The sequence below is a fragment of the Lathamus discolor genome, chromosome 2, assembly GCF_037157495.1.
Source record: "Lathamus discolor isolate bLatDis1 chromosome 2, bLatDis1.hap1, whole genome shotgun sequence".
Classification (NCBI taxonomy): Eukaryota; Metazoa; Chordata; class Aves; order Psittaciformes; family Psittacidae; genus Lathamus; species Lathamus discolor.
Window position 1 is genome coordinate 93,155,081 of NC_088885.1, and position 13,360 is coordinate 93,168,440.

The following is a 13,360-nucleotide window of genomic DNA, read 5'->3' on the forward strand; positions in this document are numbered from 1 at the left end:
TCTGGGCAAACTGGTATTGAGAAACAGCAGGTGGAGGAGGGTTTGTTTTTATACAGCCTACAACTCGAGGAAGGTTCCTATGGTGCCATAGGAAGGCTTTGTCTTTTGTCCCTACATCTCTCCCAGCAGGTCAGATGAAGCCAGGGCCATAGTAGCCCTCACTAGAGGATAGCCCTGGATGCACAGCCCTGTGGTGCAGTGATGCTTTCTGTGCTCTTCAGATGAGCTTCACCACACCTGGATATAAGGCAGCTCCTAACAAAATCATCACTTCCTTCCTCACTCCCAGAACTCTGGTTTCTTTCCAAGCAGTAGTTTATACCCAAAGGTCACATTAAATTCTATTTTCTAACCCAAACCCCTAGGCTTTTACAGGAAAATGGAAAGTTTAAAAGTAAACTTGACAATGAGCTACGAAAGTTATTATTGAAATAGCTGTCTGTGACGTGGAAAAGGAATATAAAGAAGCTTATTCTTTGTCCCAGACATCTGCCTCTTTTCCCTTCCTCATATCACACATCTTCCTTCAGCTCAGTGTTTTATAGACACTGGAGAGGCTTTAAAGAATGCGATTGAAGTAAGAATCTCAACTCATGATCAACCGTTCTCAAGGAAAACATTTCACAGTACCAAATCCTAAATTGTAGTTATGATTAAAAAAAAAAAAAAAAAGGAAAAGAAAAGGCTGCTTCCAAAGGAATAGATTTCCTTTATGCTGGAATTACAGTTTCAGTGGTTTGTTCATAGGAGAATTACTTCAATACACAGTATACCTTCAGCACTGTAGAGCCATTAGATGGGTATGAGTACATCAATAGCTGCTATTCTAATTAATGAAAAACTGAATTTCCACAGAAATCCAAAATAAGAGCCTTTCCTCTGGGTTTACACTGCAGAAGCAAAACAAATTATTAATTTTTTAATTGTTTAGAGAAGTTATTCTGTTACTCAGGAACTGACTCTGAAGGACAAAGAGCAGATAAAACTGCTAGCGCCATGACTCTTTTGCCAAATTCCACTTTAGAAAAAATTCACCTGAGCATGAATCTGGAATATTTTCACTAATCTCTTTTCAATTCATTTCCCCCCAAAACCGACAGATTTATAGCTATGGTTTCAACAAAACCTGTATCAAAGACAGCTTCCGAGAAGCGGGGAGAGTGGGAGCAGAGAGAGCAGAGAGGGTAAATTAAGATGGCTTTTCAGGACATTTAATGTAAACAGCAAGTGATTTTCCCATTACAAGTGTCACAGTTTTTCTCCCTTCCTTCTATATTTCTGCTCTTGGTGAGTTTGAAGAGATAATAAGACAGTTCACTGATCAAACATTAACTGAACAGTTAACAATCTTTAAAACAGAAGGCTTAATTTCATTACAAGTAAAAAACAGGCAAAGGCGTGGTGGGATGACACTGGCTGGATGCCAGGTGCCCACCAAAGCGTCTCTATCACTCTCCTGCTCAGCTGGACAAGGGAGAGAACACGTAACAAAGGTCTTACGGGTCAAGATAGGAATAGGAAGAGATCACTCACCAATTGCCATCACAGGCAAAACAGACTCAACTCAGGGAAATTAGTTTATTACCAAATCAAATTGGAGTAGGAGAAATAAAACCAAATCTTAAAAACACCTTCCCCGCCAATCCTCTCTTCTTCCCAGGCTTAACTTTACTCCTGAGTTCTCTACTTCTTCCCCTTCAGCATCACACGGGTACAGGAAACGGGAGTTGTGGTCAGTTCACCCCATATTGTCTCTGCCGCTCCTTCCTCCTCAGCAGAGGACTCCTTACACTCTTCCCCTGCTCCAGTTAACTTCTAATAAATTTAAACGGCATATGTTTTTCTTCACTTATGCAACTATTATATTATTTCCTTTTCAGAAGTGGAACCAGTCATCCTGCATTTGTACTATTAAGCTGTTTCAGCAGCATTGCAGCTGTTGCTAAGCATCTAAGCTAAGGTGATAAAGAGGACAATTATCATATCGCTACACTTCATGACCACCTTCCAGGATACCTTGCTTCTCAGGTATTCACCTTCTTAAAGGAATGCATTTAAAAGCTGTTATCACTAATCAAGTGTTTTGTTTGTTCATGAACACAAACTCTATGATTAAGTAAAAATGGAGTGCAATAATCTATGCACAGTTTTGCCTGAACATCAATTCAGCCAGCTTCCTAGCTACTCAATGCTGGTGAGTACATGTGTGGGAGAAAGTAGTATGTCAACAGGTGGCAAAGGCTCCTTTTCTGTGCAGTTTTTAATTATACCGCATTCAGTCCATTGGGTAAGGAGTTCTTGCAGGTTAATCACTTCTATTTATCTGCTTTTATCCAGTCTCGTGAGAAGGTAACATGCATTATCAAAGCAAATTGTCCATCACACCTGAGATCAGACAGAGTATTAAGAGGAGTCTTCCATTCTGCTCACTGGGTTACACATTCCTAAATTAATTAAACCTGTAAGAAACATTTTCGTTGCATGTGGTGAATCAAAGACAATGACAGATATTTAAAAAGTTGCATACTGCCAGAGCAGCTGAGTAACATTTTGTTTTGTGACAATTCTAATTGTTTACATTACAATAAATTAGAGGCAGATACACAAATAAAAAAAATGTGACTCCCAGTCACATGTTTAATGAGTTACTTGGTAACTTACACTCCTTAACAAGTTACTTGGGAAATGAATGGCACAGCAGATGAGCAGTGTATTTTACTCAGCAGCGATACAAAGTCCTTTTCTCTTAAAGAAAGGCAACATATGTTTGTACCCATTACTGATACCATCAGTTCCAAACTATTGAATTATGACATATTTAATGTACTGTTGGCATGCATATAAAAATGTGAAAGTCCTGGCCGTCAATGTCTTCCTCAGGAAGAAATTACAGGACAAACTTTCTGATGATAGTGTAACTTCACCTGTCCTGCTCATAAGTTTGTAAAGAACAGTGATATTTGGTGTTTAATTGTACATTAATGAAATTAATCCACACAAAATTAATTCAATTAATGAATATTTGCTCAAATGAGCTTCCTGTTATCGTTCCAAATTTTAATTTAGGACATCATTCTGCATGTTGCCAGAGGAAGTAAGCTTAGTTGTGCAATTGTCCTTCCTCAGCTAACCATGTAACCAAAAGATCACATTCTTGGATATCTCTCTTTTAAGAAGACCATAAGTGACAAAAAATCTTGTCCAGTCATGTTTTTAACTTTCTTTTAAAAGCATTTTAGATCCTGTTACTCCAGGGAATAATCTGAATGAGCACAGAAACTACATCTTTTTCACTTCTCTTGTAAAAAGCATATTCCCCTGGCTACTACAAGAAAGGAATGAGTCAGTACAGTCCTAAAAGCACAAAGGGAGAAATAAATTAGTGGGGAGAGAAATATTTCTCTCTCGTAGACACGTCTTCCCTTTTTATATGGGCACTTCACATACCAGGAAAAAAGTGTGTCTTAACACTATCCTGCTGCTTAACACACCAGCAGCTGCCTGCCTGGGGTCACATCACAGAATCACAGAATCATTAGGGTTGGAAGGAACCTCTGTAGATCATCCTGTCACATCATATGCACCTGGCAGTCCATTGTTTCTCTACAGCAGGACAGAAGGTGAAGGGGTAAAGAGCATCACGGCACTGGGTCTATCTGGGCTGCCACGAATACTGCCAGGAGTGTTAACAACTTGCCTCATTAGCAATGAAACTAATTACACGTGACTTTTTACTCCTTTGTGGCCTGTCTTTATGCCTCCCTGCCCTACTATACCCATATTTCCCCATAACTCTGGCATCCCTTTCCCACACCTTCAGCTCTTGATATCACCTTTTTCATAATACCTCCAAAAAAATCACATCTCCTCCTAACAAACATGACAAGAACCAGCCTGTAGTTCTCAAAATGCAGATATGGTAACACTATCAGCATGATTAAATTTGGAAGAGAAAAATAATACACCAGGCTGATATATCCTTATGAAGACATCATTTATTTATTTAATTTTAGTTCTGCTTTTAAGTTAGGGCAAGTATAAAAATTAAAACCAAGCAACAACACCACCAAACCATAACCAAACCCAAAACAAACAAACCCCACCTTACTAGAATTTAGTGTCACATAAAGAAGAACATCTGCATTGATGGCTTGAGCCAAGACAACCTATTATAAAAAGCCTAAGACATTCAGCTGCTCACCATCCTACTTCCTAAGTATGATCTGTGAGTCAAACATCCCACTAACCTCTGTGCTCTGCAAATATATTGTGCTGTCTAGCCATTTATCAGCCTCTCATATCAGTGCTTTTCATTATGCTGTATGGGCTTCCTGAGTTCAATGACAGTCTTTTCACACCCAAATGATGCCTCCGCAGGATCTCTCTGATACCAAGTATGCAATGAATCAAGCTGATCAGAAAAAACAGACCTCTCACCTCTCTGTTTGTCTTTTTGTCCTTAAACTGAGAGTACCCTTGAATTCTGGTGAGCAGGTCAGATACAGGAATTACTACCATAACATATAATGGAAATTTCAAGAGTGTCAAGGGCAAGTTCTGATGCTGCAGAGGAAATTCCTGTATATGTGCAGGGAAACAAGAAGCAGATCACATCTGTCTGAAAATTTCCGTCTACACTTTAATTAATAAAATTATGTTTCATATTAAAAAACCCAAGCCAAACCAAGTCAGATATACACCGTAAGGAAATATACAGAAAACACTGGAGAAGAAATCGATACACGTTTCACATAAAGCAACATAGTAGCAACAGAGAACAAACAGGAGAATCTAAGAGGAGGCAAAGGCGACAGAAGGAAGACAGCACCACTGATGCAGTATTCTGTAGGAATAAGATTTTGGCCCGTTTCCAATTTTTGAGGACAAGATAAGAAACAATCTTGTGCTTTTCTAAATAAAATATTTGCCTGCCTCAATCCCTTCATAGACTAATACACTTCTTGTGCAGACATTAATTTAAAGGTAATGTATTTTTTAATTAAAAGTGCAATTTTTTTTTTTTTATTTTTTTTATTTTTTAACGGGTGGCTGATACCCTGCAGCATCTATGGAGTTCCATAAAATTTCTTTCCAAATCTATTTTTTTTTTAATATCTACATGCTGATTTAAAAAAATCTAATGTCTACAGATGACTATTTCCTGATGTAAGAATTTAGTCTTAACTGATCAACTATTTATTTCTAAGATACACCTGAAAATCATGAGTTTGTCAACTGTATCATGTTCATAGGGTTTAGTACTTTGGTTTTTTGCTCAACATTTCTGTATTCAAGACAGAGTTTTAAATGTCTTGCACTTTGTGACACAGGTGATTGCAGAGCCAGTATAATGGTGGAGTGAACATCTTTATATGGGTACTACAACACCAAATCTGAAGTTAGAAATAAATTATATATTACACTTAGTAATACAACTCAAGAAAGAAAAGACAGTACCTTTATCTTTCAGTGATTTCCCCCACCCCCCTGTAATTAAACTTTAAAGTAACTAATACTTTATTCAGTGCTGAAATATTACAATGACAATATCATTGACTATTCTTCCATAAGAGCTATGTCCATTACAGAAGATCATCTAGCTCTGAGTGATCAATTGAAAGGTCAGGCCTGCACAGGGCTGACCACTGACTGCCTTCTGAACCCTAAAATACAAAGTAGGAAATTTCTTAACAGCAGTAACTGTTAAGCAACCTAAACAGTTACTTCTGTGTAACTTTAAGAGTTACTTCTATAAAGGCAGAGAAAAACATCTGAAACTAATACACAGTTGATGTTAACTGCGTTTGGTACTAAATCACTTTATGTTCCACACATGTTTCCTCTTTAATATAATTTCTTTCTGTAATAGCTTATTTAGATAAGTACTGCTGGCTTGGAATCAACGGGAAGCATTAAGGCTTTAAATGAGCATATATACTGTTTTTTACAAAACAATTGTCATGTGTTTATGCAGTTACACTTTCCGTACCACAGCTTCTTCTTATGAGACCTTCTCCACACACTAAATGCATCGTCCCAGATGTCTTCTAGGATTTTAAACTGTCCACCAGCAACCTACTTCAATAATTTCTTTTGTTTCCTTTTCCCCCCAAGTAAAAATAATAATAAAAAAAGTGTTTCTTAAAATGAAATTATGCTGTAGCAGAGGGGATACAGAATGCAGGAGCAGGTTACCAGCCAGAGATCTCAAAGTGGTAGACAGGAGCTCTCAGCTTTAGACACCAAAATGAGAGGTTTAAAAAATTTCTTCTCTGCTCGTGATGAGCTAGAGATGAGGTAACTCATTGAGACTTAATCTCCAGCACTACTAGCAGCTCTTCTAGCTACCCGGAATCTTCCAAAGAGACAATAAAAGCAGCCTCGCCCTTCCCCGACACATTGCATTTATTACCTTTGCATAGGAGATGTAAGCACTGGATTAACATATGAAATATCTGCAAGTGGGTGAAATCATTTTACCTTTCCAGGAGATGCTGCCTCTCCCAGGACTGTAGCTTAATTCTGCCAGCAATGGGTGGGAAGGCTTTAGGGAACTCACAATCAAGTATTGCATCTGACCATAAAATGGCACGTGCCTTACTTCTGGTTCAGCAGACCTTAGACAACAATCAATCAAACCAAACTTATCCCTCATTATCAAACTGTTTTTTAAATAGCATGATGAGACTAATATTGCTAAATTGCTCAAAGAACAGCATTGCTCAAAGAACCAAAATGTAAAAGGTTTTACTGAACACAAGTACTTAGTTTTCAAGAAAAGGAAAAAAACAGATTAAAAAGAAAAGCTTCATCTACAGATAAAAATAATTAATAACTAGGAAATCAGCAGAAGATAACATAAACAAACAGAAGTAGAATACAGCTACCAGATCAAACAGCACAGTCTTAAAAAAAAAAAAAAAAAAAAAAAAAAAAGCAGCAAAACCTTCAAATCTCTGTAGATATAAAAAAGATGTAAAAAAAACCAGGTATAGCAGTAGAGAAACTGAGGTCATGCCTGTGTTTGCTCTTAAGAGATGAGCATAAGTCTTCAGGCTTGGAGTACACTCCTCTTCACAGGTTTCATGAAATGTGAGCATTGGCTACCTATCAACAAAATTACTCTAAGCTGACATTCCAGAATGCATTTCCTACTCCTGAAATTCAGCCAAAACACCAGGCTACCCTAAACGTGACAAAACAGATAGGCTTTTCTGTTCTCAGAAGACAGAGCTGACATTTGCTAGCTGAGCCACTAACGACTAACTGAAGTGCATGAAGAAGAATTGCTTTTCCCATTCTTCTACTTACAGGAAAGTCTCCATGCAAATAAATATCAGTAATGTAAGTAAAAAGTCTTATTTATCTGTAAGGTCAGATCCAATACCCAGCTATACCTTAGCTGAACAGAATACAATGTCGTACCAGTGACCAGTTCATGGAACATTGAGTTTCGAAGAAACAAAGGCTGATTCTCCTAGTCAAAGCTTAGACTGCCTTTCATTTTTGTTTAACAGGAAAGCTACATTATTATTGTTAGTTGTATGTAATCACACATATCACAAATATTCATATAACTAAAGTAACACATGATTTGTCAAATTACTCTCGTTGAAGTACGGGACAGTGATATATTTGAAATTAAATGTGACAGCGCCTTTTGCTCTGTTAAAGACTATCTTAAAATAGTCAGCAGGCCTTAAAGAATATGTGATCACTAATATGCACTGATTATTTGCGGGATGGATATCCACTGCTTATCACTCTTGGAAAGCTCCCACTGAAATGGACACAATTATCTGAGCACAAAACTGGCACACAACCGAAACTGGAAAGGTACCTTGGGATTAAATGCTGCATTGCAAATCACATGTCAGCTTTTTTTTTTTTTTTTTTAAACCACGATACAAACTGAAGCTGACTTTTTATTTCCTATGATAAATATCACAGAAGCACATTCATTCCTATTACTTAACAACAGAACCTATAAACTCCCGCTGATTTCTTTATCCATTTCTAAAGCACAATTTACAGTCCTATATTGAAGATAAGGGTGTGCTGTTCACAAGATTAAAGTCAAGGTCACATATTGTGCATACGCTGCTGCCTGTGAAACAGCGATCTGTTTCACAGACTCCACATATATTTTTAGAAGGCGCTGCTCTAGCCACCAGCTAACAGCCCTTGAATTACAAAAGTGAAGATAAACTTTGGTTTAAAAGGTAAAATGTAAGGCTTCTGTGACAAAAAAGACAGACCCCTGCTGATTCAAGGACATAAAGTAGTTCCTCTTATCCCTTCCCAAAACCTGAAGGGAAAATCTCCAACACACTCAATATGAGCCTAACTTTCCTTCTGATGGAGCCAAGAGTGAAACTCCTGCAGACTTTGATAAGACCACCAGTAGACCACCTCTGAAAAATCCTAGCTTTATAGTATGTCCGGCAACTAGTGTTCCCTACACGCATCTGTGGTACCTGCTCAACAGACACTTGAGCCATTCTTCACACTAGAGCTATAACAGGAGCACAAGCCCCATGCAAGTAAAGGTTTATAACACAGAAAAGCTTTCTGAATTCCCCAGAGAACACCATTTGCACAAGATGTCCTTGGCAGATGCCACCAAATATGAGGAAGAAGTAATTACATTGATAAGCAATAATTATTATTATCACATGCTTCTCATACAAAGATGACACTTCCAAAATTGAGCACTAGGTTTCATTCATGGATATCTAGACAGGGACTCTAAAAAATTCTGTTCATAAAAAAAGTGAGATACAATATCTGGATTTTTATCCAACTTTAACCATAAGATCATCAAGTTCCAACCCCCCTGCCATGGACAGGGACACCTCACACTAAACCATCTCACCGGAGGCTCTGTCCAGCCTGGCCTTGAACACTGCCAGGGATGGAGCATTCACAACCTCCCTGGGCAACCCATTCCAGTGTCTCACCACCCTTACAGTAAACAATTTCTTCCTTATACCCAATCTAAACTTCTCCTGTTTAAGTTTTAACCGGTTACCCCTTGTCCTGTCACTACAGTCCCTAATGAAGAGTCCTTCCCCAGCATCCCTACAGGCCCCCTTCAGATACTGGAAGGCTGCTATGAGGTCTCCATGCAACTTCCTCTTCTCCAGGTTGAACAGCCCCAACTTTCTCAGCCTGTCTTCATACAGGAGGTGCTCCAGTCCCTTGATCATCCTCGTGGACCTCCTCTGGACTTGTTACAACAGTTCCGTGTCCTTTTTATGTTGAGGACACCAGAACTGCACACAATACTCCAGGTGAGGTCTCACAAGAGCAGAGCAGAAGGGCAGGATCACCTCCTTCAATCTGCAGGTCACGATCCTTTTGATGCAGCCCAGGATACGGTTGGCTTTCTGGGCTGCAAGCACACACTGCTGGCTCATGTTCATTTTCTCATAGACCAACACCCCCATGTCCTTCTCCACAGGGCTGCTCTGAATCTCTTCTCTGCCCAGCCTGTAACTATGCCTGGGATTGCTCTGACCCAGCTGTAGGACCTTGCACTTGGCATGGTTAAACTTCATCAGGTTGGCACCTGCCCACCTCACAAGTGTGTCAAGGTCCCTCTGGATGGCATCCCTTCCCTCCAGCGTATCAACCGAACCACACAGCTTGGTGTCATCGGCAAACTTGCTGAGGGCGCACTCAATCACACTGTCCATGTCAGTGACAAAGATGTTGAACAAGACCTGTCCCAACACCAGTCCTTGAAGGACACTACTTGTTACTGGTCTCCAACTGGACACTGAGCCATTGACCACATCTCTTTTTTTGTGGCCAGCCAGCCAGCTCTTTATCAACCGAGTGGTCCATCCATCAAATTGATGTCTCTCCAATTTAGAGACAGGGATGTCACACAGGACAGTGTTGAACACTTTGCACAAGTCCATGTAGAAGACGTCAACTGCTCTGCCCCGTCCATCAGTTCCCTAGCCCCACCATAGAAGGCCATCAAATTGGTCAGGCAGATGGAAATGATGGAAATTATATATGAGGCATGCCCCAGACAGAAAAAACAAGGCACTACTTTTAACTACCTACAAATAAAGTTCATTCTCTTTTGCCTACTGGAACTAGTTAAGCTTGCTCTTTACTAGAAGAGATTAAATTGCAGCTTCTTTGTACAGCAGGGAAACACCCAGCAGAGACCAACCCCATGAACATCTACAGGTTACTTAGTGAATCATCATTTGTGCACTCATGGCTCACCTATAAAGCTGACCCAAGGCCACCAGAGGTGTAAAACTCCTACCTCATCCCCCCGACTGCATGTTCTAGAATGTCACTAGAAATGCTTAAGTAGTACGTTCCTGAAAGGCCCACTAATTTTTTTCTCACCTGGAGAAGGCCCTTTACTATATAGAAATACAGAATAGTAATATATAACAGTAATTGCTGCTGTGAACCCATACTTCAGCCACCTTTCCTTTGCCTTGTTTCAGCAAGGCAGCAAAGAGCTAGAGCTTTAAAAGACACCAACATCAATGTGTCTAGACCTTCAGCAAGTGGGGATACAGCTACATGGCTAAATAAAAGGATGCCAAGGAATAAGTATAAGCAACATGTTTCTTATACACACTGCTCTGCTGCCAGCCACTTCCTGGACTCTGTCTTGGACTAGTCCAACTGTTCATCTGTGAGACAAACAGATGTGTAAGGCAGGGGACACTTAGCCTTACATGCCTGGCCTAGGAATCTGTCTCTGGACACCTTTCATGTGGCATTACTGGCATCACTTGGAAGACACAAGTTCTTACCTACAGATATGCCCCTGTTTTTAAGAGAAAAAAATCCATAAAGGACACCGCATGTATGTGCAGCAATCAGTTAAGGGCACTGATCTTCTTCATGGACGTAAACTCCTAAGGCTCTGCTTTTGCAGTGACCTCCATTTGGGATCCCTGGCTGATATACCAGCCACCATTCCTTAGGAGATATACTGTATTTCAAAACTGGGGAGCCTCACAAAGCATGTGCCTGATCCTCAGGAGCTGTGGAAAGTCATCTGCTTAAACATCTAAACAATATTTCAGTTAACTGTTTCAGTTACCCTGAGTTTAAGGACAAGCAGTTTCTTGTTAGCAAAGTTTCGGTGATGCAACTAGCATGACAAACAGCAGACTGTGAAATTAAGTTACTGAATATTAAAGTTCCTTGAACTGTTGCTTGCAAATAAGTTTTTCCCACACCCCTTCAAAGGCAAAGTGTAACTCTATTCTTTACTAGATACTCATGTGTGCATTTAGAAAGACATGGGAGAGAAAGCCTGCTCTTGCATTTTGTCACCAAAACTCAAACCCTTGAGAAAAAAGAACCAAGATAGGAAAGTGGCCTAAATAACAGTCTCAGGGCATCCAAACTGATGTTATTTACTCTGCTCTCTACTCTGTTTTTACCCCTAAGTATTTTGAAGTGCTGTTATCACAGGCATTGATCTCTCTCTAAGTAAAATAAATTACTGTATCATACCCAGTACCATTAGAAGTTTTGAAGTAGTATGCCTAAGCAATGTTTAATACTGGGGGGAGCAGAAATCTAACCTGCAAAAGTAGTTTACAAAGACCCATCTAACCACAAACCTTTACTTGACAGAGGCTGTTTTACCAATTTAATTGCCCTCCCCCCAGCCCAATATCTGTAAGTGTTGTTGCTGTAGCTAAATCCTGTTGTACTGAACTCACGGCACCTGCGGGGCACTGTGCCGGAGAACAGGGAGAAGGGCAAGGAGAAGAGAAGAAGCTGGGCTGCTCCTAGCCCCGCGGCCCGGCGGCTCCCTGCAGGGAGGTGACGCCGGTGCTTTCTGCCTCCCTCCCCTCACGTCAGAAACTTCCCGCACGGTGACAAGGCGAGCCAGGACCGGCCCGAGCCTCCCCCGCCCCGCCCCTCACCCGCCCCTCTGGGCTGCGCCCGTCCCGCGGTACCTCGGAGCCGGGGGAACTCGCGCTCCCGGAGGCCGGGCAGGCCGCCGCCGTACCCATACCCATACTCGTACCCGGCGGGGCAGGCTGCCCGGAAGGCAGGGAAGGAAAGCAGGTCCCCCCGCGGTGCCCCGGCCATGCTAAGGGCTGCAGGCGAGAAGAGGGGCGGAGAAAGTCTGACTGAAGCACTAGCTCGGCTCTGCCCGGCACGGAGCCTCCCGGCCGGCAGCTCTGCGGGAAGGCACTGCGGCCGCCCCGCGCAGCCCGGCCCGGCCCGGCCCGACCCGGCCCGGCCCTGCCGGCCTCGCTCCTCCCGCCTCCCGCCCCCGCCGGGTTGCCCGTGCCCCGCCTGCCCGCCCTGCCCTGGGGGCGGCGGCACGGAGCGGTGCTGGGAGCGGACCGGGCCCGCTGCGCTCCGGCGGCAGCTGGGCCGGTGGCTGAGCCCGAGCAGGCAGGCGGCGGGCACGGGGCGCGCTGCCTGGACGGGCCTAGAGCAGGGCCTGGACCGGTCACAGAATCATGGAATGGTTTGGGTTGGACGGGACCTTAAGTTCCAACCCCTCTGCCATGGGCAGGGACACCTTCCACTAGACCATGTTGCCCAAGAACCCGTCCAACCTGGCCTTGAACACTGCCAGGGATGGGGGCAGCCACAGCTTCTCTATCGCACCACCCCGACAGTAAAGAATTTGCCCTGCTCCAGCCAGCAGCCACCTGGCAGCAGTCATCCAAAGCTGGACAGCCATGCAGGCAGACCCCACAGACCCAAGCAGAGCCAGTCCTACATGAAGTTTCCGGAAGCACACAAACACCGGGTTTGTGTTCACAGTAACAAGAATGCCTCTGCTCGCATGGTCTCCTACTGAAGCACACTGTTTAAAATAGTAATAGCTCATGGAAATCTCTCTTCCCTAAAATTTTCAAATTCGGTGTTCAAATTTTCCTTATGTCCCCTGGATGATGCCTATCCATTGTTACTCATAGATAGTGGAAGTCATTCTCTCACACCCTGCATTTGGTTTGTGATACTCCTGCATCAGGCTTAACTGGCTTTGCTGCCCATAGATGCTATGTGGTTAGTGCACAGGACCATGGCTGGCCAGAGGCCTAAGGGCTGTTATGATCTGTTCGTCAGGTGTAGAGAGAACAGCAGCCACTCATGTGGCATAAACTATAACCATAAATATACACAAAACATCATAGCCAAAAGAATGGTTGTTTTTTCTGTTTGTTTTTTTTTTTTTTTTTGGGGGGGGGGGTGGAGGGGGGAAGGGCTGAGATTTGTTTTGTTCGGTTTATATATAAAAAAAAAAAAAAAATCCAGATATAGTATTTGCAAGGGATTTCTCTGCTCATAGCTCTGTGACGTACAGAATGTTAAATGACCCCCCAGTCCAATACTGAAA

At 42.1% G+C, this 13,360-nt stretch overlaps 1 protein-coding gene across 2 annotated transcripts in view; it reads right to left on the reverse strand.

The window, feature by feature from the left end:
• MOCOS (molybdenum cofactor sulfurase) overlaps window positions 1–12,182 on the reverse strand; it is a 218,864-nt gene extending 206,682 nt beyond the window's left edge. For both annotated transcript variants that reach the window (XM_065667756.1, XM_065667755.1), the window contains exon 1: window positions 11,958–12,182. In XM_065667756.1, the coding sequence (XP_065523828.1) occupies window positions 11,958–12,093 (136 nt within the window). In that variant the 5' untranslated portion in view covers window positions 12,094–12,182. The remainder of the gene's footprint in view (window positions 1–11,957) is intronic.
• Between the last annotated feature and the right edge of the window lie 1,178 nt (window positions 12,183–13,360).